This window comes from Carcharodon carcharias, chromosome 17, assembly GCF_017639515.1.
Source record: "Carcharodon carcharias isolate sCarCar2 chromosome 17, sCarCar2.pri, whole genome shotgun sequence".
In the NCBI taxonomy this organism is placed as follows: Eukaryota; Metazoa; Chordata; class Chondrichthyes; order Lamniformes; family Lamnidae; genus Carcharodon; species Carcharodon carcharias.
The window spans coordinates 89,667,250-89,691,627 of NC_054483.1; the positions used below are offsets into that span (position 1 = coordinate 89,667,250).

The window sequence follows — 24,378 nt, forward strand, 5'->3', positions numbered from 1 at the left end:
CCAGCGAGGTGATGTTGTGGCGGGCGAATGAGAGCCTGCCTGCCATTGAAATGGCATGTTTCCCAGGAATGCATAACAAATGTGGGGGCTTTGGGAGGATACAGCGTGAAAGCCCACCATGTCGGCCAGTGGATAAAATGTCGTTCTACTTGCCCGCTACTGCACTTAGTGCAAATCTGGGACAATTCTGCCTCTGGTGTCCCAAAAGGGTCTATCCTTATCCCCCTCCTATTTTTCATCCATATGCTGTCTCTCGGCAGCACCATCCAAAAGCACATGTGTTAGATTTCACATGTATGCTGATGACACCCAGCTCTCCCTCACTACAACCTCTCTCTGCTACTCCATGTTGCTAAATTATCAGGTTGCGAACTGACATCCTGTATTGGATTTTTTTATTTATTCTTTCATGGGATGCAGTGTCACTGGCAAGGCCAGAATTTGCTGACCATCCCTAATTGCCCTGCCACACCATTGCTGCGGGACTGGGGTCACACATAAGCCAGACCAGGTAAGCATGGCAGATTTCCTTCTTTAAAGGGCTTGGTGACCAGATGAGTTTTTACAACAATTAACAGTGGTTTAATGGCCACCATTACTGAGAGCAGCTTTTCAATTCCAGACTATTACTTGAATTAAATTCCACCAGCTGCCGTGGTGAGATTTGAATCCTTGTCCCCACAACATTAGCATGGGCCTCCAGATTATTAGTTGAGTGACATTATCACTTTGCCACTGTCTCTCTCTGGATGAGCAGAAATTTCCTCCAATTAAATATTGGGAAGGCTAAAGTCATTGGGCAGGATTTTACCATCAGTGAGTGGGGGCAGGGCCCGCTCGCCAACGTGTAAAATGATATAGGATGACGTCGGACGGAACTCCTGATGTCACCATGCCCCATTTAAATTCTCAGGAAGACGGGGGCGCAGCAAAATCAGCTGTGCGCCCACCAACCTGTCGATGGCCAATTGAGGATATTGACAGGATCAATTAAGCAATTAAAGGACCTGCCCGTCCGACCTTAAGGTTGGCGGGCAGGCCAGGAACCCCGGCGGCAACTAGAAAAAACATGAAACCTTATCCACAGGCGGGATGAAGTTTCATGTAGGGTTTTAAAAATTTTAATAAAGTTGTCATGGAAATTATGAACATGTCCCAACTCGTGTGACATTGTCACATGAGGGGACATGTAACTGAATTTTTTTTTCTCTATTTTTAATATTGTTGAAAGTAGAGGCGATCTCCCTGAGGCAGCACTTAGCCTCAGGGAGATGAGTGCGCTCTTTCGTGCGCATGCGCAAAAGAGTGCACTCTCGATTTTAGGGATTCACCCCCGCCCGCACAGTAAGTGCATAGCCCTTCCCTGCGGACGTCACATTGGGCAGGCCTTAACTGGCCCGCCCGTGCAAAATGTCGGCTCAGCTGTGATTGGGTCAGCTCTGCTCGCCTGACAAACGGAAAATTCAGCCCATTGTTTTCAGTTCCCATGCTCCATTCCCCAGCTACCAACTCAATCCCACTGGCAACAATTGGGACTAAAACAGGTGGCTAGATCATTAGCCTAAGCCTCGTGACTACTTGGTCAATAATGTAACCACGATTGTACTGTACTCTATTAACTATTTTCTGAATCTGGGTGATCCTACACATATTTGCCTCTGTGTGGATATAAATTAAACCATAATACAAAAATCTAATTTAAAAAAATAATTTTGGATAATAATAGAATAGGGGGTGCTTCAGGAGAACTTGGATTACACTATTAGCATTTACTACATAAAAGGCACATTTAGCAGTAGATACTAGCTTGTAATAATAATCGATGTGTATACAGCATCCTCTGCTTTATACTTAACAGAATATGTTTCCAAAATGAATTGGATAATGAATGACTCTTCAAAACTATTTACAGCGAAGTGAATGATGTAAAATCTGTTATACGAATGAGATTTTTAAGGAGTGTCTCTGTCGTCACTATCACAAAAAAGAGCTTATCACTAAATTAGATCAGTATCAAGATGCCACTCATGACTAAAGTATGAGATGCTAGTCTATATTGACAATCCAATGTCCCTTAGCTTCCTTCAAATGCGATGATTAATAAATGAAAATGATTCAAAAGTGCAACTGGTTCAGTATCAGGTTGTACTTCCGCATTCATTGACTAGAGTTCATATCGTTTCGACAACAGCCTACAAAATCCAGAGGCCACTTCATTAGCAGATGCAGAGAAAGGGGATATACTGTGATTTTTCCAAATGCAGAGCTAGCAAACAGAATTGTTGAGTTGGTAATCGCATCTAGCCCCATGGAAGCATTCCAACAAGATCTGCTAAACAAGCCCGAAACGTATAGCCTACTCAAGGATGGACATAGGTATGAAACAACCCTCACAGGTCGATGAAGCTTACAGGTCCTAATTATAACCCCAATTGTTGACGCATTTATTAGAACACAGACACTCAGCAAGACATGTAGAAGATGCGGCCTTCTACAAGCACCAAGGAAATGCTCAGCTTTCCAGCATATCTGCCAGGCACGTGGCAGAAAGGGCCATTGGCAGTGGCAGTGCACTAGATCAAAGGCTGATGCAGCTACAAAGAGCCATGCACTGATCCAAACAGACTGTACACAGCGGGCACCTTCAAGCAATAAGAGTGACCATCCGGTATCCTGTCAGAAGCATATACATGAGGTGACTGACAAACCAGAAAATGATGATAATGTGCATGACGTGCATGACGTGATGAAAAGCGATGAACACATGTTTCATACCGTCAAACTTGTGGAAAACGTAAATGCTGTCACACCACCTGAAGAATTTGCTAAGGTTCAAAGTAACTGTCTTAAGGAAGTTGGCAACTACTAGTTATTGGCCAAGATTGGCACAGGAGCAAGTGCCAACATACTACCTCTGCAGATCCTTAAAGACATATATCCACAGACATGGAAGACCATAGTGAAACCTACTACTGTGAAACTTTCAACGTACAATGGTTCACTTATTCCATGTGCAGGGTCCATAGTCCTGGAGTGCAAATACAATCAATCCTCCTGGGTGCCGCAGATAGTCTACATTGTGGAGGCCAAACAACTGGCTATCACAGGGCTACTGACATGCCATGACCTCACACTCATGACAATCCATGCAATTAGTCAGACATCACAAGGCAGATCAACCCCAGGAGTTACTCCTATCACCTCAGTTCATGACCCAACATTGAAATATCTAGATAAAAACAAAAAAACTGTGGATGCTGGAAATCCAAAACAAAAACAGAATTACCTGGAAAAACTCAGCAGGTCTGGCAGCATCGGCGGAGAAGAAAAGAGTTGACGTTTCGAGTCGTCATGACCCTTCGACAGAAGGTTCTGTCGAAGGGTCATGAGGACTCGAAACGTCAACTCTTTTCTTCTCCGCCGATGCTGCCAGACCTGCTGAGTTTTTCCATTGAAATATCTAGAATGTTTTGACAAAATTGGCAGTTTCAAGGGAGCTGCAATGGTACGATTGCAGGAGAATGCAAGTCTATCAATTGATCTGGTACAGTTTGCACAACGCAAATGCCAGCAGCTACAAGAAGAAATAGTGAAGGATTCCACACTACAGAAACTGGAAAATTATCACAGAAGGGTGGTCTGATTCAATTCAGCATGACCATGAACACATGAAACCATTTTGGCCTAGGCATCTCCCAGGGAGTCAATTTTTAGGGCAGCAGGTCATCCTACTGGAATCTTTGCAACCTGATCTTCTTCAACAACTTCATCACTCACTCATGGGCATAGATTGGATGAGGAGTCTTGCAAGGGCAACAGGGCAGAATAATATCGTGGGTGGGGAGGTGCAGGCAGGGTCGGACAGCAGGCCCACCCCAGAAACCATATTGGCTTGGAGCCAACATGCCACATGCCAAACCACCCCACAGCCATTAAGCACTGCAGGGTGGATTAACGAGGGACAAGTGAGACTTCTGCCCCTCAATGGGGAGGAAGTACCAGCCTCTGGAGATGCCAGACAATCGGATTGGCCAGCAGCTCCATTAGTTTTGGCAGCACCAGGAAAGCATCAGTAGCCATTGGTGGAACTGCAGAGGAAGAAGAAGACCAGGCCCATGAATCCCTGGAGCAGGTACATGTGGAATCTTGGGCTAGGAGAGTTTGGGTAGGTTAGGGAGAGAGGCGGAGGATGGGGTGGAGTGAAGGGGGTTGGTTTAAGGGAGGGAGTGGGTAGGAAGAAAGGTTGGGGGGGAGGGTTTGACCTTATGAGGGCCATCCTGCAATTGGTAAAGGGTAGCCCCCGAAGACCGAGTTTGTTCCTTCCTTCCTTTCCACCAGTTAAGCATTTCAGTGAAAAAAATCAGGCTACCCACTCCAACCTGGCTGCCCACGACAAACGTTTTATGGATGGGCAGTGTATTGTCAGAGTCAATTGGCTTGAACAATTGACACTTGATTATTCATTTAAATAAGGTGAATGGGCTGCCAGTTTCAGTGCCCGTCCACACCCTGTATTATGGGGGTGAGCTCAGGGGGTGGGGAGAAAGGTGGGCTGGGCGCCCACCCTATTTTTCATGCCCCCACCCCTCCACTGGAAGCACACATGCAGGGGGCAGGTAAAATTCAGCCTATAGTCTATTGGCCGGGTATGAACAGTGACATTGAAATCATCATCTAGCAGGGTGAGCTATGTCAAAAGCATATGTCAAGTCAGCACCAAGAGCCACTGTTCCACATGAAGTTCCTCCCTATCCTTGCATCTGACCTCTTTCACATCCATGACACTAACTTCATCATCATCGTGGGCTACTTTACCAAGTACACCATTATTTGATTGCACAATATGTCAAGCACAACTATCGTACACACACTAAATGTTATTTTCAGCTTATTTGGTGTGCCTAGATAGATCATTATGGCAATGGTCTGCAATTTATTGGTAAGCTATTTCAGGATATGTGTGAGATGTGGAATATCAATCACACTACTTCTTCTCCTCATTACCCTAGATCTAGTGACTTAGCTGAATGACTGATTCACACAATGAAATCCCCAATTCTCAAATATAGGCAGACCAAGTAATATCTACGCATTGCAATGTTACATCTGAGAGTGACACCTTTAAGTGCGACCATTGCATCACCAGCAGAGCTCATGTTTGGCAAACCGGTGCGTATCAATGTACCTACTTTTACCCATTCTACCCATACTTGAGAGCAACTTTTAAAACTGCAAGAGAAGATGACCAACGTGCACAATAAAAATGCAGGGACAAAATTAGCAAGTTTACAGGTGGGATCATAACCAGGATCCCACTGAAGGTATGTGGCAACCAGCCGATATGACAAGAATTTGTTCAGAACCAAAGCCCTATAAAGTCATTATGCACAAATGCGCAGCAGTGAGGGGTAACCAAGGACAAATCAGATCCATTCCAGCTCCTCAAACATCGTGCAGTCCTATTGCATCGAGGACAAGATCCCAAATGGAACCAGGAACAACATCCGAGAATGACAATCCCACAGATCACTATGAGTAATTAGAGAAATCTCCAGACAAGGTTACCATTACAAGATCTGGGTGTACTAGTAGATTATCTCTACACTTTAGAAACTCACAGATTCACTAGTCTTATAGATTTATGTAATGGTAACTATGCTTGAACATTTATTATAAATAGTTTTACTTATTTGGAAGGGGGGAAAATATCCTTAAAAAGAAAAGGGAATATTGTAATATGCCTTTAAGCAATTGCAGCATGTCATCTCTAGAAGGGAAGTGTGCCATGTGATCCAGTCTCAGTTTCACTTTTGCTTGTGAGCAGAACATAGCACGGCTCTGATGTCTTCAAACTTTATATGTATACCTGTTCTCATGTGCCTAGTCAAAATAAATGAACCCACACTATGTTTATGCAATCCCTTATGAGTGATTGGTGCCTTTATATAATTATAAAAACACAACACTCCCTTCATCTTTCTCTGTTCCAGAGAAATAATATACATTTTTTTCAGAACTTTTATCATAACTTTCTCCATTCATTCATTCCAGGTATCATCCTCAGGAATCTTCGCTGTCCCTTTTCCATGGCTTTAATATTGTTCCTATAAATGAATTTCCTGAACTGTGCACAATATATTGAGTGTACGATACAGAAACAGGCCTTTGAGCCTAACTGATCTATGCTGGCATTTATGTTCCACACGACCCTCCTCTCCTGTCGACGACAACAAACACTATCAGCATATCTTCCTAATCCTTTGTCCCTCATGTGCTTACCTAGCTTCTCCTTAAGTACTTCAACTACATCCTAATTAATGTCTTCTACAGAATCACCATCACATCCTTGTTTCTTTGTTCAATGTTGTTCTGTGTAAAACCCAGAACTTCACTTGTCTTGTAATGGCCTTTTCTACCTGTAATATATCTGTTCGGAATTGCGCCCTTGATTTCTCTAAGGGTGTAGATCCATAACACCATTGTGTTAAGCATTGAATTTATGGAACTCAGATTAACCAGTCAGGTCTTACCTTTCTTAACAATGTAACAACTTCCTTTGTCCAGGTAGAGGAGTATTGCACACTCACTGTACTGAATAACTGAATGAGAGATTCAACTGTAACACTGGAATGGATGTCATATGGCCTCTAGTGAAAGAAGACAAAACTATCGTCATCAAACTAGAACTATGACCAACAGAAAGTAACTAAAAGTGGACAAATTGCAGGGGACTGTACCCATCCTCGAAGAAGTTCATACGCAGTGACTCCCAGTGACCACCAATCCACTTCAAAAGAGTATCCAGTACCACCATTGACAAAGGAATGAAAAATCTCAGGAGCTACAAACAACAGAGAAATTAATTTGAGTAACAGAATCAATTTACTTTGTTATCCAAACTTCTAATAAAACAGTAAATATCACTGCATGCAAATAACATAAGGCAAGCATGGAGAAATACTGCATAAATATTTAAGTAACTGCAATTTGTAGAATATGCCAGCCTTAGGAATCCAATTAATTACTGGTTAAAAAAAAACATCCGAAAACTCCTCTGCTTAATTCTAACAGGAATGAAATAGTTTCTGATGCTTTAAACTATTTCATTTTGTTACAATTGTATTTGTAGTTTGTAGCAGTTTAGTGCATTACTAATATAGGAAATGTACACATTTACAGAAGGTGTCATATGGAAGCATTATGTTAAATATAAAATGGGCAGTATTTATTTATATAGAGGAAATATGACTTTTGATATTGAGCGATGTTGCAAGGTCAGTAGGAACTTGCTTCTCTATCACAAAACAGTGTAGTAACAGCTTTGTAACTACTACCTTTGCTTTTATCTATCCAAGCTTTATCTGGCCTAAAAGTGCTTGTTGCTGATGCTTGCAAAGTTGAAATCATGGTGTACAATATTAGTGACAAAATATATTAGTATATTCCTCAGTCCATTATCTCAACAAAAACACTAACCCATTTAAAATGAATAAATGAAATCAAATTAAATTGTTCTCTGTTCTGCCATTGGCACTCCCCTGTGCATACAATTCACTTAACCAAAAAATATGATGAAGGAAAGCCAGTGAAATAGCTCAAATTTGGCTCTGACTGGTAAGGCAGGATTAAAACCTTGCATGTAAAGTATTGTAAGGTAAAGAATGGTGCCTAGGTTACAACAAACACCGATAATTAAAAGCCAGGAACCTGCTCGCTGACCATTTGTACTGGCACTGAGGACACATCCTTGAGTTTGCAAGTCATAAAACCATGAATTACAATTTTATGGTAATGTTTATGCTTCAAATTGAAATTTATAGACACTGGACCAAAATTTCAATAAGGCATGATAATGAGTTTGGGGGTCACGACGTACAATTAACCTGCACTCTGCTGTCTGCTTATTTCCTATTCATCCATTCATCGACCTGAAATGTCAATTCTATTTCTCCTTCCACAGGAGAATTAGAAGCAGGAGTAAGCCACTCGGCCCGTCAAGCTGCACCGCCAATCAGTAAGATAATGGCTGATTTGGACTCGCAACATTAACTGTGTTCCTCTCCGCAGATGCTGCCAGACATGCTGAGTTTTTCCAGGTATTTTTGTTTTTGTTTTTGATTTCCAGCATCCGTAGTTTTTTGCTTTTATATTTTAACCTCGACTCCAGAGTCCTGCCTACCCCGATAACCTTTCATCCCTTTGCTTATCAAGAATCTACCTAGCTCTGCCTTAAAGATATTCAAAGAGCCTGCTTCCACTGCCTTTTGGGGGAGAGAGTTCCAAAGACTCATGACCCTCTGAGAGAAAACAATTTTCCTTATCTCAGTCTTAAATAGGCAAACCGTTATTTTTAAACAGTTTTTTTTTTTACTTTCTTAACATGTTGGAAGCGGGTGTGGGCTGGAGCCTGGTAGAGAGTGGGTGTGGGCTGGAGCCTGGTAGAGAGTGGGTGTGGGCTGGAGCCTGGTAGACAGTAGGTGTGGGCTGGAGCCTGGTAGACAGTGGGTGTGGGCTGGAGCCTGGTAGACACTGGGTGTGGGCTGGAGCCTGGTACACAGTAGGTGTGGGCTGGAGCCTGGTACACAGTAGGTGTGGGCTGGAGCCTGGTAGAGAGTGGGTGTGGGCTGGAGCCTGGTAGACAGGAGGTCTGGGCTGGAGCCTGGCAGACAGTGGGTGTGGGCTGGAGCCTGGTAGACAGTAGGTGTGGGCTGGAGCCTGGTAGACAGTGGGTGTGGGCTGGAGCCTGGTAGACAGTGGGTGTGGTTTGGAGTCTGATAAAGATTGGGTGCAGGGTGGAGAGAGTGGGAAACCGTTAGTTGGGATTTCCCCATTTGCTGCAAAGTTTGAACTCTACAGTGTACGAGTGATGTCACAGACAGGTTCCTTGCCTGGAAGCCAGCCTGGCTGGCAGAATTCCGGCAGCAATTCAGAATCAGAGGCTGGGTGGGGGGTGGGGGTCAGAGGGGGAGGAGATCAGAGACCTAAGGGTGAGTGGGGCGTCACAGCCATGGGTGGGCTGGGTTGGGCTGGGGCAGAATCAGAGACCTCATGGGAGAGATCAGAAGGAATTAGGGCTAAGGGAATGTCCTTTCACAGTGGTTTGGTGAGACAGATTATCTGGATTCAGCCACTCAGTGGAAATGCTCTTGCCTCCTAGATTCAAGGTCCTTATCCTCCTTTAAGCAGCCAGTTTCCTGAGGCCCAGGAAACCCAGCCATCCAGGGTTAAATTTCCAAAGGTGCATAAGAATGAGGCACACAGCCTCATTAAAGTGTTCAACTTGCCAGCCCACTTCCAGGAGTTGGTTGTCTGTCCACCCCAGCCCATCCTGCCTCTGTTAAAACCAAAAGTGGGTGGAGTCAGGGTTCAGAGACTTAACACTTTTTAACCTCTCACCAAAACTCACCCTCATTCTTTAAGGTTAAAATTCTCACTTGTGAGCCATGGGTCTCCAGCTTTAATGTAATACTTTGGGACTTTTTTTTCTTTTGTGAACTTGTTTTAAGCTTTATAAGGTCACAGGGAAGAAACTAACAAGCCATACAATGACTGTTTGATTTTGTTAACCTGTATTCGAATTGGTTAATGTTGGGCTTCCTGTAATACAAACCCAGCACTGGGGCTTGATGGAGCAGTATAAAAATACACTAAACCATGCATGTCACATTAAGATGTTTAATATTAGGAGGTATTTCGATGAAGTAGATGGGAAAAATCAAATTCTGCTCAGTAGGAGAGTTGATAACCAGAGGACTAATATGGAAGATAATCAGCAAAAATTCCTGGAGGAAATTAGAATATCTTTTTTTTTCCAAATCAGTGAGTTGTTATGATCCAGGATGCACTGCCTGAAAGGGCAGTGGAAGCTGACTCAATAGCAACTTTCAAAAAGATTTGGATATATATTTATGAAGGAAAAAATCAGAACTATGGAGAACCAGCAGGGGTGTGAGACTTATTGGTAGCTCTTTCAGAGAGTTGACCTAGGCATGACAGTCTGAACAGGCTCCTGCTATTCTGTTTTATTCTATGATAAAGATACAGCTTTCCCTATTTGCTATATTTCCAATACTAGAGTGAAGCATGGAGTGGAGATTGCACTGAAAAGAGCAGCATTACTTTAGGTTACTTTCCTATTTTAGTCTATCACTGGGATCTGGTCATCTGTTTGCCTCTTCTCCAGGGGAATCATGCATAGGAAGAATCCAGAAGAGAGATCATAATTGGAAAAGGGAAAATAAATAAAATAAAATTCCTATAATTTACATTTTTTACAATTCTTACCCATGTATGGCTTTGTTCCAGCTAGAGCCGTTGCTCTTTCTCCATCTTTAATAATTGTTGCTATGTTGAAATCTGTCAGATGTGCATGTCCTGAAAGAATGGGCGTATTTAATTACAGAGACATCAGACAATGTAAAGACCATAAAAGAAAATTAATTCTCATACTTTGCTTAATATTCACTGACAGCTGAAAAATATAACAGAGATAAATCCATTAAATATGCCATTAGTAAGGAAACTGCATATGTCGCTGGCTGCAAGTGCAAATTAGCATCTGTTTTCTAACCTTGTTCATCAAGAAGAATGTTGTCAGGCTTGATGTCCCTGGAAAAAAAGCAAAGATAAATCCACAACTGAAGAACTGAAGACCATTTAGTGTGGTCCACACTGTCCATTTCCTTACTATTAATATCCTTTAGTTCAGTCTGCCACTTCCTTGTCGCATTCTCAGAAACATCATTGGCATTCATGATATCATTTATCTACATTTAATTCAATGTATTTCAACTAATACATTATCACTAATAAATAGAACATTCTTTTGGAAGTGTACACTACCACCAGGTCACCCACCCCAGGGGAGAAAATACAATGGATGCAATGTTTTGCTGCCATTGTGTCAAACTATAATATTCCCAATCATACTTGGATGGGTGTATTATATGCCAGACCTCCCTTCTGGTAGGGAGTCCTAGCTTGGCGGGGAGTTGGCAGGTCAGTCTTCCTTCGCTGGCTGCCTAAGTTACTTGGGTTTACCAGAGCAACTGTGAAAGAAATTCAGCCCAATAGTCTTGAGGTCACAGTCAATAGTTGATGTGCTTTAGTAAACAATTATCTCATAGAAAAATGTATCTTGTAATCACATTCTGCCATTCCCATGATCAATATCGCACTTGCTTATAAGAATGCAAGAAACAAAATCTCTACAAATCATTGTCAACTGTAGGTAATGTCAAGCCCATTCCATCTACAGACTACTATCAATAATATCAAAATTGTTTTTTCCACTGAAGGATTGTGAATTGTCCAGTAATACAAATTAAAAAACTTAACTTGTCCATTTGCAATTTGCCTTGAATGAGCTCTGACCATATTGCTTATTTTCTTGAATTCTGTCTGATTCCTGATGTACAGTAGTCAACTAAAATGCCGAATATTTATTCTTTCTTATAATGTGCAATATTCAATTCTATCACAAAGCTTCATTATATTTATTTTATATCTATTCCATTTCCAGAGTAAATTACCCCACTGTACAATATACGTCATTACACATTTAACTAATATTTTAAGAAGTAGTGCCTGATTTACAGAAAATTGATTCACTAAAGGTCATATAGATATGTAATTTTTTAAAAAATCCACTGCACACAAGCAAGTGGGAAGCTACATGAATAGAGATTTATACTGCTAAGACAGATCTAGGTCAAAGCTATGTACAGAAGCCCTTTGTTAGAGATATTCAGCAAGCAGAGAAGAAAATGGTAATGATTATAATTACTATGTCACTGTCAATTGTTATTTCAATACCTGAAACAGCTGATACTGTAATGTAAAAGGACTCGAAATTGTTTTAGACAGTAAGCAAAATGGCATATAAAACTAAATCAATGGCACTTTTACCAACAGTTACCTGTGAATAATATGTTGGCTCTGTAAATAGTCTAAGGCCAAGGCCATCTCACAGATATAAAGTTTCATTGCATCCTCCGTAAACTGGACATTTTGCTGAAGGTGATAGCGAAGATCTCCACCTAAAAGAAGGTCAACCACCATGAACATATCTTCTTCATCCTGAAAGGAGTACCTAAAACATAGGTCCAAAATAATTATAGGAGCACAATTTTCAGCAAAGAAATTATTCTGCAACACATTTTTGGGCAGGATTTAAAATTATTGTTACAACAATAATAACCTTCACCTTAACACCACGCATTTTTACAGCAATTATATATCCCTAGCTACATTCCTAGGAAGTAAAATCTTATTTTTAAATTGAACAGGAATTTAAGCTACAACATTGGCATCTACCCAACAATGTGGAAAATTGCTCAGATATAATGTGCTCTGTCCACAAATAGCTGGACAAATCTGATTCAGACAATTACCGCCCCAGCAGTCTACTCTCAATCATCAGCAAAGTGATGGCAGATGTCGTCAAGTGCTCTCCAGTGGCACTTACTCAACAATAACCTGCTCAATAGTGGGTTCCTCCAGAGCCAATTGGTTCGAGACCTATTACAAGCTTGGTTCAAACATGGACAAAAAAGCTAAATTCCAGAGGTGAAGCAAGAATAGCTGACTGCCCTTGACATCAATCTCATATCCGACCAAGATAAAAGCAAAACACTGTGGATACTGGAAATCTGCAATAAAAACAGAAAATGCTGGAAAAACTCAGCAGGTCTGGTAGTATCTGTGGAGAGAGAAAGAGACCTCTGTTTCTGTTTCTGACCTAGCAAAATGGTAGTGAATGTGAATTGGGGGGAAATTTTCCACTGGTTGGATTCATACCCAGCATAAAGGGAAATGGTTGCAGTTGTTGGACACCAACAAGTTCAGCCTCAGGACATTGCTGCAGGAGTTCCCCAGGGTAGTGTCCTATAGGCCCAACCATTTTCAGCTGCTTCATCAATGACCTTCTGTCCAATATAAGGTCAGGTGAGGGGATGTTTGCTGATGATGGTACAGTATTCAGTGAAAATCACAATTTCTCAGATACCGAAGCAGTTCATGCCTGCATGCAGCAGAAACTAGACAAAATTCAGACTTGTGTTGATAAGTGGTAAGTAACATTCATGTCACACAAGTGCCAGGCAAAGACCATCTCCAGTAAGAGAGAATCCAATCATCTCTCTTTGACATTCAATGATATTACCATCACTGAATCTGCCACTATCGACATCCTGGGGGTTACCATTGACCAGAAACTTAACTGCACCAGCCACATAAATACTGTGGCTACAAGAACATGTCGGAGACTGGAAATCCTGTGGCAAATAATTCACCTCCACACTCCCCAAAGCCTGTCCACCATCTACAAGGCGCAAGTCAGGAGTGTAATAGAATTCTCTCCAATTGCCTGGATGAGTGCAGCTTCAACATCACTCAAGAAGTTCAACACCATCCAGGAAAAAGCAGCTCACTTGATCAGCACCCCATCCACCACCTTAAGCATCCACTCTTTCCACTACCAATGATCAGTGGTAGCAGTATGTAACATCTACAAAGATATACTCAGCAACTCGCCAAGGGTCTTTTAACTGCACCTACCAAACCCCCGATACCTATCACCTAGAAAGGTAAGGGTAGCAGACGAATGGGAACACTGATACCTGCAAGATCCTTTCTAAGCCACACACCATCCTGACTTGGAACAATATCGCTGTGCCTTCATTATTGCTATGTCAAAATTCTAGAACTCCCTCCCTAACAGTGCTAAAGGCGTTCCTACACCACATGGACTGCAGGGGTTCAAAAAAGTGACTCACTGCCATCTATTCAAGAGCAATTAGGGATAGACAATAAATGCTGGCCCTTGTCAGTGATGTTCACATCCCATGAATGAATTAAAACTAGAACTAAGGATATCATTTAATAACTCTGGAATTCAATTATACCTTTTAACAATGAATCATAGAAGCCAAAATCCCTGGATAATTGGGGGTGGTACATCTTCTAAGTCCTTGGAACAATTGTGGGTTACCACTGCAGAGTTACTAAGAGCACAAAGATGTAGTAATTAAAGGTAATTGATCTCAGAGGGATCGAATGCCTTCTGACTACAGCCCCTTTGCTCCCTGTCCGGGCAAACAATTTTGAGTCTGAAGTGACCTTTTCAGTCCATCTCAGGCTTCTAGACCCCTCTCTCAGAGCAGGTGTCTCTGTGACAATTACACAGTTATGATCTTCCTCTCTATGGCATTTGGTAACTTAATGTCCTGCCCCATTCTGTCAGGCAATTGGGATCACAGCAATTTCAGGCCCTTATTCTCCCCTTTCACAAGAATTGTTAACTCTCATCTTGCAATTACTAGTGGTGTCCTATCTATTAGTTACACACTGCTTAACTGCAGACTAAATTGGATTCATGTAGTTTCAAACTATACACAAAATTGCAAACCTTTTTATCCACTTAGATACCTCACCTTTCTGCTATTTATGTATTAAAATGTTCATGTATTAAAATAGACTTGTTATCATTAAGAAGGTATTTCATCAGCTGCACTCTTTTTACTTAGGAAAATGTGATTAAGAATTGGGTAACAAAAATGGCAAAACAATCTCATCAATTTAACAATTACATGTACAACAATAACTTTATAAATAAAGCCAACATGAATTTAGAAGAGGAAATTCTCCCTGAAAAACCTCAATTTTTTTACTTCATTTTAGATAAAGTAGCTCAATGACGCAGTTTATTTTAATTTTAAGAAGGTTTTTGGCAATGAAAATGTTATGAAAAACATAACTAAACTAAGGTGCTCAAGAGTCTAAGGTAGCACATGGGACTGCAGAAAAAAAAGTTAAAAATAAGAAACAGATGAGCTATGAGAAAGCAATCCCGGGCTGAGATTTCGATTGACAGGAGTTCCACATGCATCTGTGTTTGAACCTGTTTCTAAAATGAAACAGCGTGCAGTTATCAAGCTGGTCAAGCTAACTGATAACACAAAAATAGATAGAGCAGAAGAGACACAAAAGGCAAAATGATTTATATCATTCACTCAATTAGGCAGAGAGATAACAAATAAAAGTCAACACCGATAAATGGCATAAATTAGACATAGATGAAAAACGGTGGGGCTTAATCAGTACAATGAATGGAAATGTATTCGTATAAGAAAACATAGAAAAGAATCTGGAACCAATGGTAGACAGGTCAATATCAACGTCTAGACAGTGTTGTAAATCAATTAAGAAATCTAATGGATTAATAGGATATATTAGGAGAACAGTATGATATAAAACAAATGTGACTGCCAATGCTGAGTCTTGCTAGATAGAAGCATAGTTTTGAGTCTTGGGGCAATAGTGTTACAGTCCTATCTCTGTACTGTACTTCCAGTGAAGAGGTTCCACACTGGAAGTGCAGCCTTATTCGATTTGCTCTTATAAGGCAAACAAATTATGTTAAGCATCTACAATACTTTAAGTATTTAGAATCCAGTTTGAAGTTTAGTTACCAAATGCACAAAAAGTAGACCTGCATTAAAAAAGCTACAAAAAGTAGAAACAAAACCGATCCCAAGTGCCTAGTGGGGAATACAGAGATGGCTGAAAATACTGAAGGCAATGTGAAAGGACTTGTAGAATCCACAAGCAGCCAACTGCAGACATAGAACAATGGGAACATTTGTGATGATGAAAAAAATACATCTCTAAAAACTGTGACATTCATGAAGTCTTGCTTACTCATGTGTAGCTGTGGAATAATGCACTGATACCTGACAAAAGATGGACTTGTGGGTATAATTTGCAAGGATGCAAGCCATCTGTAGGACCTCTCACATAGCCAATGAAAGTTGGAAAATCACAGCAATGTTGCCCATGAGTTTCTGACCACTGATTTTATTGAAGTGGCCCTGGCAAAAATGCACTTTTTCATGTATTGACTAGAGAAGGCATTTCATGACTATATGATCCATGGGGTTCAGCAAAGTAGAATAAATGACTTTTTCCCCATGATGGAAATTTACATTAAAATTCAATAATTCTCAAGTTCTCATTAGTTTATTGTTCTTCACATTACATTGTGAATTAAAGAATTTTATTAAATACGGTGACTTGAGTTTGTTGTGTCTTTCCTGCATTACAACCACAAGGTGGACTTTACAATCCATGCTCTTGATGCAGAGCTTTGTACACAGGATCTGCTTTTTGGTGCTGGCAATCATCACCAGTGGTGCTTAACATATGTGTGCAGCCATAAGTTCCAAAGTGGAAGATTCCCATAGAGACCAATAACTTTTTATAAAGAATGGAATTCCTACGATGCCAATAGAAAGAAAACTGCTGGACAAGATATGTATTCCTCATGGATTTTCTGTCTGTTTTGTAAATTAATGGAACATCCTGAGTCCAGCTTGTTGTTTGTACTAGAATTCCTGATATGTGTCCCCCATATGCAAAGCTCTGCATGGGATATGTGCATTCAAAAATCTACCCTTAAATATACTACCAGTACTGTGCTATATGTACAATATTAATTAGTGTAGACAAAAATTACTCAGATTTTGAAAGTATAAGGTTAAAACAATACCAGAAGACATACACAGACTTAATGAATTTGTAACAGGTACCGGGAAAACCTTCTTCTCTCAGAGTGATGACTGGAGAACAAGGTCATGGAGGAAAAAATGGTGTTCATCAAAATACAATTGGATGCTATATAATTAGAGTTAGTGATCTGCAAGTATATGTTTTCGTAAATTGAATTTTACTGTGTATTGTCAAGTCATTTTCCAAGTGGAAAAATAATTTAGGTTTTTGACATGTCAGCATCAATACTCCACATCAGCACATTTATCACTTTTTCTTAAAGTAGACTGCCTTTATCAAATTTGAATTCTGTCCACCATACTATTTCTAGTTAACAGGCTGCACCCACAACAATATCATTAATTTACTTTTTAATGTTGGTTTCCATCATTTGCTTATTGGAAACAGTAAAAAATGTTGCGAATGTTTTTATTCTTCTCAACACTATTAATATAATGTTTCAATCCACTGTTTACCCGTTCAGTATGCGATCTTCCAGAACTACAAAAAACCACATCTGGATCCCTTGCAAACTACACAGAACAAAACCAATGAACCTCCAACTGCAGAATAATAAACTGAACCATTTGCAAACACTTGAAGTTAGGATATACTGTTGATACTCAATTCAACATTAACATAACATTAAAATAGCCTACTAAAAGTGTTCCAATGATACTTGATAACCACACTAAAGTGCTGCATTATGATAGTTTATACCATTCACATATTTAGTTAACTATTTTTCCAAACCATTCTACCCTGTTTCAGTAAAAAGAATTTCCCCTTCCATATTTCCTTCCATAGTACAATATCCCAAAATGTACCTGAATCCTCTTTCAATGACTCTTACAACTTTTAAGTACGCGTGCTTGCTATCATATTGAGAAAAGCACGGTCTTTAAATCTATGTCAGCTACAATAAAATAACAATGAGCACCAGAAAAAAAATGATTGTAGCATGGTACATACAAACTAATTTCTGACTTTCCTGCTATTTGTGAGAATAAGCTTCAATAAGAAAGCGTGCCAATGCAATGAAAGGTGGCATTCTGCAACTGTGTCCACTAACTTCTGTCCATTCCACTTTGGAGCTTATGGCTGCACACATAAGTTAAGCACCACTGGTGATGGTTGCCAGCACTATTATTACGATTTCCATAGAGACCAATAACTTTTTATAAAGAATGGAATTCCCATGATGTCAATAGAAAGAAAACTGCTGGGCAAGCTTTTAATTTTTTAACAAACCAATTAAAATCAACATAATTCAAACATTAATTAACAGGTGAAGAATATTTCAAACAAAAGGTGAATTTCACTTTAAATACAACAAAGATAAGTCTCACGTTACAAGCACTTTATTTCCCACACAAAGGAAGCACCATGTGCAATCTGTCTTTCCAACTTGGCCTCTGTTGCATATGATCTCTCACTTCCCACTTAATTGTTTCAGCTCTCGAATCACATTCACCAGCAGCTGTATTCCATCTGAAGTCCTTAGGCACAATTAATACTGATAAGATGCATAGCTATGAACCCTCCTGCACTCAGTCACCCCTTAAACCGGCTTATATTTCACCCCTGTCCTATTTCTACTTAGTTCTGTTGAAGGGTTATGAGGACTCAAAACATCAACTTTGCTCTTCTTCGCCGATGCTGCCAGACCTGCTGAGTTTTTCCAGGTATTTCTGTTTTTGTTTCAGCCATCACAGTCCTGATGGCACAAAATCCCGAGAAACTCCCTCCTTCCACCCACCCAGAGTTTGTGGACTCTAATAACACTGTAACAACAGCATTCGGTCTTTTCTGATCCACAATCCCTTGCCCTTCTTGTCTTCAGCTCTTTGTCCTTTCACACTAGATAACGTGTACAGTAACACAGTCTCTGCTCTATTATCAGAAACTTGCTTCACCACAAGGATCTGAACTGCTAAACAGAAACACAGGCTTTAAACTCAACACCTCTGCAATTAGCTTTCTATTTACCATTTGCTTCTTTGCTGTTCATCCCCATGCAATCTCAGGCTTTATGGCATTGCGATGGCATCCATCTCTTTTCCCTGTTGTTGAGGGAGACTTTAATAGGATCTGAATTGGATCTTCAATATCTCAAGATTTTAGTAAAACTAAATTGATTACCAAATCTTTTAACCCCTTTAGTTAGGATCACCTTCTAATATCTAATTGCCTAGAACTATCGCCTCATAAGGAATTAGTGGCTACAGTTGCAGAATACCACCTTTCAGTGCATTGGTATACTTTCTTATTGAAGCTGATTCTTGCAAATTGTTGGAGAGTCAGAAATTCATATGTATGTATTGTGCTAAATCATCATGCTGTTCACATTATTGGTTGTCATTCTCATTCATACCGGGATCTGGTACAGTCCCTTTTCTCTAGTTATAAATGCACTTCGGCATCCTCACAAGAATCATTTAATTATCATGTCTGGGTATAGGAACTGCAAGCCATGAGGTGTCAAAGGAAGCTTCACTGTTTCAATTTACCCAAGTACCTGTTGCTGAACACTTGTGATGACATGGTTAAGTTTCCATAACAGTTTCTTCCACTAGAGGCTTTGCTCAGCCTGCTGTAAATCATCCTTGATTCTGCACCATCTTGCACAATTCAAAGATGATATATATGTCACCAGGTTGACTCTTTAATCTATAATCACTACTTAAATCCCAAGTAAACTCCTTCCCACCTTCCATCCAATTCTATCAAGTCCAAGCCAAAAGCAGTCATGTTATCAACGTGTGTCTCCCATGTTTGTTGTCTGCACCGTGGTGTTGTCAGCTAGCTGGCTGTTTCAAAAATACAGATTGTGTGCTGCATCTCCAAGGCTAATATCAACAAATAATGCTTGCTGATTAGCCATTGTAATGATCTTTTAGCCCTTAAATACGTGTTCAGTGTCTGATGATCAGTTGAATAGCTAGCTAGGGACGGAAAGGGTGGGTGGGGGGGGGGGGGGGGGGGGGGGGTGGTGGGGGTTGGGTGTTCATTGCAGCCAGATAAACATTGGCTACAGAAAATAGGTGGCCTATAATGGAATCGATTGAGCTGGATGTTAAATAGGAATAAGTTATAATTTCATAACTGAAAGCAGCAAATCCACTTAGCGGCACAGTCACCCCAATTTTCCCAAGCTAATACTGATTTCTGGACCTAAAATCATTAACTGAAGTTCACATATGTTTATTTCTAACTTCAGTAGGGAATTAGATGGTATGAATGGGCATTAACAATTTCTGGAGTTGCCCGCATGTGTGTGTAATGTTGTGAGCAATTGTATACAAATATGCAAATCTGCTATTTTCCCTGCATGTAGTACATTGTGTTGTGTATACATAATCAAAATTAAAAGAAGGCATTTTGTGCCTTGGCTCTTGCACACCAAAGAAAGGGTTCTTGGAGCAATCTGGATAATTAGGCTTTCCCTCCCATCTTTTTGAAACCAGGAATAAAATTTTACTTTTTAAACATAGGTCGACAATTGGTCTCCTGCAGTGACTTGAATTATTTGGTAAATTTCAGAGGGAAGGATAGAAGACTGAAATGGGGATATTTCATATTTAAGACACAGTTTAAGAAGGCATCACCATGAGAAAAATCATGGCATTTCTTCATGTCAGGAGGGGAAAATTGTAAATTCTCCCCATAATGTGAATGCTCCCCTCACTAACCCCACTCCTATACTCACCCTTTCAGATGCCACACTCCACCTGAGCTTCTCTACATTTGCATCTGTTAAGGCGAAAGGCTCTGGAACGTTCTTCCTAATCCCCTGTGCCTGTTACACCTCCCTTTCCTCCTTTAAGATCCTCCTTAGAGCACAAGCTTTTGCTCACCCCTCCTAGCAGCTCCTCTGTGTGCCCAATTATTTATTACACCACTGTGAAGTATTTTGCAGCATTTGTCGATGTAAAAGGGATTATGTAAATACAAGTGGCTGTGGATATATTAGAATACATATCGTTGGAATTTTCAAGTGTTTTACAAATGGAATATGGAGACTGTGGTTTCACTGGCTCTTGCTTAATCTCAAGAATATTTAATATTTCTACAGTTTTACTTGCTTGATCTTACTGGGATACAGCAGCCAGAAGTGTAGGAATGAAACAGTGGATAAAAACTGGGGACCTGTTATTTGGGTGCTAAAAGGGCCTTAGAGCACCAAACAGTATCTGCAGCACACACACACTACTGGGATGAATTGTGCCACATGTCATGTTGATGAGAGTGTAATCATGCACATGCAGTGAACAACCACAGAAAGTATGCAGAGAAAACTATGACTTCAATAAATCTGCAATGCTGATTTGATGCCAGACCTGCCATTTTTTAAGCCCAGCACACTAGCTAATATCCCCTCTTATCTCATACAGCTGGCCATGCATCAGCAGCAGGAGTACCCCTACCTGCCCTATTTAAAAGGATCAAGAACTACTTACAGTTTAGCTGTTGGCTAATTTCTTCTGGCTATTGCTTCATTTCTATAGAGTCTGCTGGGCTTTTTTTACCTTCACCACTGAGTGTAGGCAGCAAGGACTTGTCGCCCCTGTTAGTCTGTAGTCTTTAAATAATATATCTCAAAATCTAATGACAGATTTCAACAAAACCTAGTACGCAGATGAGGCATGGCCCAAGGAACATAAGAAATAGGAACAGGAGTAGACCATTCGGCCCCTCGAGCCTGCTCCGCCATTCAATAAGATCATGGCTGATCTTCTTGTGTTTCGATTTCCACATTCCCATCTAATCCCGATAACCTCTAAGATAGGAAGATCTGATTAGTTTTTGGTGAATTTGGGGATCTGGATCTGGATCCTGGGATTTTTTTAAAGGGTCAACTAACATTGCAAGGTAGGCCACATTGACATTTGTTTAGAATGTTGTGGAATGTTTTACTCAGAATTCTGTTGTATGTTTTAGAATGTTTTGGATTGTCTCAGCTGCCATGGTGGAATTTGTCACAGCTGTCAAAATGTGAGCAGAGTTTTCAGAGTAGGTTATTGGATGTGGATTGGCCTGAAACCTCCTCAGTGAAATGGAAGCTCTCAATAAAAGGAGTTCCATTTTCAGCTTTGTAGTTACGGAACAACAGGCAGGGAAAAGCCTCAACGAATAGCTTATTAATTGTGATAGCATTGCGTGCCCTCTTCTCTTGTCCATAGCTGTTTCAAGTTGAAAAAATATAACTTTCTGCCAAATTAACTTGAGACATGTCCCTTCTTATACAACTGAACTTTGTCATTTTCCAGTCTCACACACTTACCTTTGACTCAGTAACTTTTTCATTTTGACATTATACCTAACTAACTTGTGGTCTTTTTCTCTCTCAGTTCTTCAACTGTTACTTGAGATCTTTGGCCAATTTCATCTCCCAGAATTGAATCAAGCAATGCTAATATCTGCTTTAGACTCAGACAAGGTTCAGCGACACTCACCCGATGAGATCGCGCACTATTTCACGCTCGTGTGTGTCGGATGCGCACCCACATGCCGAGGCGAAAATTCAGCCCAAGAAGCGGGAGTGCTGTCTACCACTGTCTTCTCTCAACCCCCTCCTAGGTCCTCAATCTTGGTAGTTGAATTCACCTTTGACATCACGTTCTCTCATGCAGTGTCAAAGGCTCTCCTGTGGTGACTGCCAAAGCTGAGGCAACCTTCTTCTTCCTGGAGCAGCTTGAAGCTCTTAACAGAGCTGTGCAGTGATGCCACAAATCCACTGGGATAAGCCAGAGATTTTCTGCCTGCACCCACCCCCACCCCCCCCCACCCAGAAAATGCAATGGCATTAAGCAAGCTCCCAGCAAAAGACCCAATCCTGTCTGGCAATCTGCCATGGATACTCAATGAGACCAACTCAGGGAGATGATGGGAGTCGGCCATTTCAGAAACATGTAACATGCACCCCCCCGCCGCACCCCCCTCCAGTCTCAGCACCAGGAGTAGAAAACAAATCCTCTTCCCTGCCCAGCAGTCCAGAAGATGAAAAACCTTCACTAGGGGGGCCACTTAGATAGTGGGATCAAATGGAGGGAAATGGTGATTTATGGGTTTAGTTTGGATAATCTAAAGTGGATTAAATGGCTTCTCTTCTTTGTATCTGTTTTATAATCTTGCAAACTCTGCAATTTAACTGGAATGTTTCCAATTCACATTTTTTAACATCCATATTAATACTAATATTTTCTATAAACCAAAGTAATTAAAGAAAAAGTTATTGAGAAACTAAATTTTCTAAACAGTAAAGGGAACAACAGTCCCTGTAATGTTAGTTACAGTAGGGGGAGTTATGATAGAGATTGCAATCATTAAGGATGAGAAATTGCTCGGTGCTGAGGCTGAGGAAGGATATCTTGGTGAGTAACCTGGAGTAAGGGGTGATAAGAAGTAATTAGCCACAGCTCACACAGGACCATAGACTTCTTTCTCCATTGCAGAGAAAATTGGGTATATATAGCTTGAGGAGCACCACACAGCAAGCATAGGGCAAGATGAGGAGGTAGGACTCCATGAACCACCATAGACACGAACTACCACTACCACAGGAGGTCAATGGTGAGGATTTTGAAGGGGAAGTGAGAGCAGTTGGAAAAGGTAAGATGCTTAAAAAGTAAGAAAGTATTAGAGCAGCAGGGGGAAAGACCAGGGTGTGATATGAAGATAATGGATCCAGGCAGCCATGAAAATTTGGGCTTAGCTGGGGTTGGAAAGTATATCCAGGTGAGGAGCCAACAATGAGGGGCAAGGTGTTGCCATCCTTGAGCCAAAGTTCTGTCGAAGCCAGGGCAGCAATACATTCATCCAGAATAGGGTCCCAAGTTTTTCCTGATCTTCTGATGGTTTTGGGATAAAGGCACATCAATGTTAAGTTCTCTCTTACAATAAAGGTGTCAATACTTTGTGAAGTAATGTACAGAGCACTGTGAATACAGTCCGTGATATCATGGGCTTAGGAGAATCCTCCAATCTGTGCAAGCCCCACCGTTCTATTCTGCTCTGTCTCGTGAAGACTGGGGGAAAAGTGATGATTCTGTTTTCTCTAGTGAAAAAGGCACCAGTAACCTGTCTAATACAAATATGGGCAGCAGATTGGCTGATGTTGGTGCTATTCCCATTAGCAGCCTTGGTGGAGCCTGTGATGTAGAAGTTAAGGGCTAAAGTGACCTTGACCTCAACAGGCAGTGCTGAGCTGTAACAGTTGGCTTAAGGTCTTCTTGTAGGACCTGACACAAATCTGCTGCTGCTTCCCTGGAAAATGAAGCCTCCTTATACATCGTTCCACAGGTAAATTCTTCTGGGCCTATCAACACTGTTGAGAGGATAAAGAATTGTCTGAACACACATTCTTCTGTCACTTCTCCTTAGCTCTCTTCACTCCTTTATCCTCCTCTTCTATCTCCTCCCAGTGTGGGATTTTTAGAAGCACCTCCATAAAAAAAGTGGAGTTCTAAAATCCCTTTCATAGTCTAGAGTCTAAATTAGTGAATAAAATAGCATCCATGAACTTTAAGGACAACTTAGCCCACCAGTTAATGCAAGAAAAAAGGACCCCAAAGTCCCAAACAGTTTATGAGGGTAGTTGAGGTTCCTTTTAGATGGCCTGTTTGAAATGGTCTTTTACCACCTGTTAATTGTAAATGGAAGCATTAGTCAGGTGGTAAAGTTAGGAAATTGAGAGCCAGGGCAGTAAGAAAACCAAAACCACTTCCAAACATGCTTTGGTTTCAACATTGATGAAGGACAGATCATAAATTATACAGCTACAAAATACGAAAGCTTTAATAGTGTCCCCGAGCAATAAAGAGACTAAAGCAC

The 24,378-nt window shown here is 40.8% G+C and overlaps 1 protein-coding gene across 5 annotated transcripts in view; it reads right to left on the reverse strand.

The window, feature by feature from the left end:
* The window catches only part of LOC121289536 (serine/threonine-protein kinase 32C), a 361,206-nt gene that overhangs the window by 60,620 nt on the left and 276,208 nt on the right, over positions 1–24,378 (reverse strand). For all 5 annotated transcript variants that reach the window (XM_041209034.1, XM_041209032.1, XM_041209033.1 and 2 more), the window contains exons 4-8: positions 11,918–12,091; positions 10,571–10,608; positions 10,285–10,374; positions 6,738–6,841; positions 6,531–6,647 (exon numbers count right to left, since the gene is read on the reverse strand). In XM_041209034.1, the coding sequence (XP_041064968.1) occupies positions 6,531–6,647; positions 6,738–6,841; positions 10,285–10,374; positions 10,571–10,608; positions 11,918–12,091 (523 nt within the window). The remainder of the gene's footprint in view (positions 1–6,530; positions 6,648–6,737; positions 6,842–10,284; positions 10,375–10,570; positions 10,609–11,917; positions 12,092–24,378) is intronic.